This window comes from Buceros rhinoceros, unplaced genomic scaffold (assembly GCF_000710305.1).
Source record: "Buceros rhinoceros silvestris isolate BGI_N320 unplaced genomic scaffold, ASM71030v1 scaffold19748, whole genome shotgun sequence".
Taxonomy (NCBI): domain Eukaryota; kingdom Metazoa; phylum Chordata; class Aves; order Bucerotiformes; family Bucerotidae; genus Buceros; species Buceros rhinoceros.
Genome location: NW_010428927.1, coordinates 50,125 through 55,766, shown reverse-complemented (window position 1 = coordinate 55,766; position 5,642 = coordinate 50,125). Strand labels below are relative to the sequence as shown.

General features: G+C 46.9%; 1 protein-coding gene across 1 annotated transcript; it reads right to left on the bottom strand.

The window, feature by feature from the left end:
• Positions 1-4,666: 4,666 nt before the first annotated feature.
• On the bottom strand, positions 4,667-5,125 carry LOC104499019 (high mobility group protein B2-like). Its single transcript, XM_010142469.1, has one exon. It carries the CDS (start codon positions 5,123-5,125, stop codon positions 4,667-4,669), a length of 459 nt encoding a protein of 152 aa, XP_010140771.1.
• Between the last annotated feature and the right edge of the window lie 517 nt (positions 5,126-5,642).

Sequence of the window (5,642 nt, the reverse complement as noted above, 5' to 3'; positions counted from 1 at the left end):
TTGGAGGCAAGGCTGTGTGTCATTCGGCATCGAGATTAAGTGGTGAACTCTTTATTGATTTTTGTGAGGAACAAGGTCATCCTGGGATTCCCCCCACCTCAAGCTGTAAGCCTGGCTGGGGCAAGGTGGGTTCCGAACACAAGGGGTGTTCTCTTCAGGGACATGTCATAGCATCCTCCAGTACTAGCGGTGTTTGTGGGCACGTGCCCAGAAGAGGAGTTAGTGTCTTCACCCTCCTCATCTGGCCAATACGGTGGCTCATCCGAATAAAGGAATCGACAGGAACAGGCAGTTGTGAGATTAGAGCTTTACCTGCCCTGTCTCAGCCAAGTCCTGCTTCACAAGCAACCACTGGGACACTGCATCTGATGCTTGATGTCCAGTTGCTGTTGAGTAAGTTCTGCAGTGTCTTTTAGATTCACAAGCAGGTATTTATGTGTTTTAATTTACCTGAATTTCTGTGAGTACTTTTTGGTTATTTGCTGTTCTGGGGAACGTAAAACATTCTGTAATGGAAGTGATAGAAAATACACTTTGGCAAATCAAGCAATGTCTTAAGCATATTTAATATTATCTTAACTGGTGGGCTTCTAAATGGTAGCCCGACAACATTTTTATTTTTCATGTAGAAAAGAAATGAATATTCTGTGGTGGTTTATGCATAGTCTCACATGAGATTTGCAGGTCTCGTCTGTCTGCCTGACTGAATGCACCCGCTGTGGTTTTATGTGAGCTTAGGAGGAGCACAAGCAAATATTTGTTTTATCAATCTAAATTATGAATTCTGGGAAAGACAAAATTGGGTCTGTCAAACTGCTGCTCTAATTGCACTTCTAATCACTTTTTAGCACCTGCTTTTTTTGGTAACTACTATCGAATAAAGGAACCAGATGGGTTTGCAGTTCGGTGGGAGTGGCATGCTTTTGAAGACCTGTTTCATTATCTTCACTCATTCGGAATGAAGATGCCCTCTCAGCAAGAACTGCAAGGTCAACAGGCATCATCCGCACTGCATACGTCGTAGGATGGAGGGAGGAATGGGGGAGCTCCTGAAACCGCTGGAGCCAGCGACGGCTAACCGGGGCTCTGCTGCAAGAGAGCTGTACCAGCGTGCAGAGGATGAGTTTGTTACTGCAGTGATTTGTGATCTAAATCAAAGTTAACAAGGGTGGCAGAATGTACTGCTTCTCTCAGATCTGTACAGATGGGGATGTGCTCTGTAATGCTCAGTATGTGCTTTGTTGCAAGCTGTTGCTCTCCTCACCACAGTCCTGGGAGGTTTTTTTAGCTTCTAGTAACTTAGTGTCTTTTTGGTCGCCATAAAATCAAGCTGTGAACAAAAGCAGGTTATTGATTCTTTAAAACAAAGAGATTCTTTGCCAGCCAGTCAATGAGCAAAGAACAGTTCCGGCTTCTGATTTTTCTGAGTGTTTAAGTTGTAACATCTCAATTAACTCATGGCAGGGCCCTTCCTACAGAGTCTCAAAGCCATGAAGAATTAATCTGTTCCTGAGTGAGCAGAGTTCTGGGGAGGTCTCTGCCAGGCTTGCCTGACTCAGGCAGCTGTGGATTGTTCCCAAAACCCCTTTTGGGTGGCCAAGAGCTGCTGGAGGAAGGAGACTGGAGGGCAAGAGGAGCCCTCCCTCTGACGGAGACTGCCTGGGCTCTGAGCTGGTTTTTGCTATTGGGCTGCAGGGCTTTACTGGGCTGGCTCACAAAACTCCCTTTGGCAACACAACGGCAGCCAGTGACTAACTGAACTGTGCTGTAGTTGGTGTGGGATTTGCTGTGATCATTTAATGTGACGTTCTCTTAATATTTCCTTTCACTCTCTGAAATAAGATTAATAACATTAAATATGCTGAGAGATGCTAAATCTGCGTCTGCTATACCAGAAGAAAAAAAACCAAACCCAAAACTACAACCTCAAACAAGTGCTTTCAAAGACTCAACTCCTTGCTGCAATGTCCAGAAAGAATTGCAGTGTTTTGCTTTGGTTTTTGTTCTGCTTTTAGTCCTAATCTGTGTGATACACCCAGCGTATTGGGAAGTTGCTGTGAACATGGCAGTGTTACACAGTAGGTAAGGCAACAGGGTAGAAGCGATGCTGCAGAGAACATCTATTAAATAAATCTCTCCTCGGGAATACTCTAGTGCTTCCACGACTATTGCTCTAACATGAGAGCTTTTGGACTATGTATTCTACACAAAAGAGAGAATTGCTGGCATAAGGAGAGGGGGGGCTGAGTGAGGGAGGTAGGACAAAGTGCCATTGTTCCTATTCAATGTGCAGAAGAGGGGATGTCTGCAGAGACAGGCTTCTTGATGTCAGGAGCATTCGCTTCTCCTTACACTTACCCAGACTTAGAAGTCTGACCCCGCTGTGTAACGTGTCTGTGACCCAACGCGTGCAAGTGCTGCTGGTGACGGATGGGTGTTTGTGTCCCTGGTCAGAGCGCAGGGAAGTGGATTTCTGCAGGCTTTGGATGAAGATCTAACACTTCTGGCTCTTCTCTTCCACATGAAACTCAGCCTTTTGGAAGCCCCCACATCGAGAGGGGGCAGGATGGCAGGGCAGGGAAGGCAAACCCTGGATCTCCCCACCAGCTATCCAGGTGAATCCCTTTAGCTGCCTTGTCCAGCTCCTGTTCTCCTGCAGCATTTACAAGGGATTCTTCACTCATCTTACCCTTAGCAGTGACAACACAGGTAGGATTACCATAAAAATTAAATTACTAGATCTGCTGTAATGTCATTAACAACTGGAGTAGGTAAGAAATGTGCAGAGGCCTGCGTGAGCCCGAATTGTTCCAATACTGAACGAAACCACAGGCTTCAGCTGGAGTTCCGTAGCGTGCTTTCACTCCACTGCCAAGAGCAGATGAGGAACCTCCCCCAGGCCTTGTGGTCCACCCATAATTTATCATTTACCGCCCCCCTCCCCTCCCATCCTGCCTTTTTTCCATCCTTTGCTTATAGGTTTCTCCTCCTTCCCTGCTGCTTCTGTAAAGGCATCTCCAAAAGTATTATTTCTTCATTGTTCATACTTCATTCTAACAATTATTTTCATCTCTAGTCTATGTGCTGTTAGAGTGAAAACGGATAGAGGTGATAACAGCTGCCACTTTCAAGGGTATGGTTTCCCAGGCCCCTCCTCTTTCCTTTTGGTGAAACATTTCCCAGTGCAGATCACTGGAATTTCATTGTATACTCTGAGCTGGCAGGGTTGTCCTTCAACCTCTCAGATTGTAATTCAGCCGAAGAGGCTGGTAGGAATGGCTGTCCTGAGAGTTTACTGGAGTGTGTGTTTGCAAAGAAGTGGATGTTTTGAGGCATTGCTGTAGGTATTTGACGACATTACTCATGAACCGAGTGTGATGTGCTAAATTGAGTGGAACCTGCGTGCCAGCCTCACAGAGCGTGATTTTGCCTGAATGCTGGTTGTTTATGAAGTATGCAAGTTGAGGAATGGAAGACACAAAGGTTCTGTTAAAAGTATAATTGGATGGGTAATATCTTGGGACTCTTTGATGCATCTTTTTTAACCACTTCATATTTGTAATGTGCCAGAAATAGCTGTACAGTCTGCTGTGGCCATCACTAGTGCAGCTGGGAATAGGATTTAATTGATGGGTCCTGTCAAGCTGTTAGCGGCCATGCAGTCATGAGAACCATTAAAGTGATATTTCTTGTCCCTGCTCACTTAAACACTCTGCTACCAAGTCATAGCAGGGTATTATTTTTTACCTGATATTGTCAGCATTTGTACTGATGCCTCCTAGGGCTGTATCCTGGATTTTTAAGTTTCTCAGCAGTGAGAGCTGCTGACCGCTGACTTCAGCTGCTGGTGTTTCAGTAGATGGTGCCAAGACCCTAACAAAATTCCTTCTGTGGAATAAGGGACAAGCGCATCTTTGGAGCCTAGTTTGCTTGTGACTTTTTGAACTGTGGTGTTTCCCTGGGTGCGCCTAGGAGGTAAGAAGGTAGCATTTAACTACATGCTCTGATGTGTTACTCTGAGGCCCTGCTCCTTCATGGACAGTGTGGAAATGTTTTGGAGTGCTTCAAAGGTCGAGCTGCTCGCTGGTGTGGGGCAGCAGCAGAAGGTAGGTCAGCAGCATGCTCTGTCCTACCTGCGTATTGCCTCCGAGGCCCATATGGTGCGAGCTGTGTACAGGACCCACGGGCCAAGCGGGTCACAGCTAAAGAGCCCTGGCAGTGGCCAGTGCCTTGTGTTTCCCCCGAGGCCAGTCTGCATTAGTTGCTGTCTCTCGGGCTCCAGGACCTGCTGAGTTAGAGGACCAGAATTCCCCCTTTGCAGAAGGGGGCATGTTTTAACTCGTGATGTGGAGGAGAGCGGAGGCAGGGAAGAATCATTGCTATTTTCTTTGTGGATAAGCAGGAAACATCCATCTCTTGGCTGCACAAGCCTTTCTGTTGCCATCAGTATGGAGCCAACTATATTAATTCTGAATTATTGCCCTGTCTAAAAAAAATCGTGGTTATCTAGTGTTGGCAGATGTTGTATTGAGGCTCATGCGTTGTACAGAAACATCACCGGGAGATGCAGTTGCGCAAGTGAGGAGGTGAAATAGCAGAGGGTCACAGTCTTATCAGCAAAGCAGACCATCAAAGTCTTCATTTCCTCCTCTTTGCTATTTCTGGCTCACGCCCTGACCCCTGTTTTTTTCCGCAGCCATGCAGCATGGTCTTTGTACATTTCTTTGCGTTTCTCTGGTTGATTATGCCACATTTCTGCTAACTTCTCGACAATCATTACCTGTGTCCAATGTGGCACTCTCTTCTGAAGCCGCGGGCGATGCTGGACCATGAAGAGGAAGAAAGCAGGCAGTGGCTTGTTCACCACGTTGAACTTCACTCTCCTCGGCCGCTTTTTCTGCGTTTTCCTCACTCCCCTTAGGGGATCTGGGAGCTTTGTCTTTGTTGTCTCTTCATGCTCCTTTCCCTTCACTTTGGACGTGGTTTTCTGGTTTTTTGAGACTCTCTTTGAAAGAGCTCTGCTAGTTGCGGGCTCTTGGCTGGCCACAGTTATCTGCATGAAGATGTAGACCACCACAGCAGCAGCAGACTTCCTCCCTTGGGGCTTGCGCGCAGGCCAAGCCATGGTGTAGTGAGCGGGGATGTTCTTGCTCCTTTTTGGATGGAGTTACTGCCCCAGCGTGATGGCGAGGAGGAGGCAGGCAGGGTGGCTGCTGGAGCGCTCTGGGACGTGTGGTGGTAATGGCTTGGTGGTGCAGTTGTGACAGAGTTCCTAGAGCCAGTTGCTTAGCGCCAGAGCTGCTTCCTGTAACTATTGGCTAAAGCCTTGTGATGAAGTCACAGCTGTGGTGATGTCACAGCTCTTGGCTGGCCCTGGATTGTGTTGCTCCCCCGGCAACTGGGATTTAGCTCCGTTTAACGCCCAGTAATGCATAAGTGTTTGTAATACCCGAGGAGATCACTGGATGCTTCTAATTTTTTGTCATGATAAAATGCGAAGCTGCTGTTAACTGCTGGGGGGTGGCAGCTCATAATGTGAAAATGGTTTAGTAGTAGCCCTAAAAATAATTGTATGTGACAGCTGTTTTGTGGTTCCTGTCAGGGTAACTACTGTAATTTAAATCTGCGGCTCTTGGAGTACA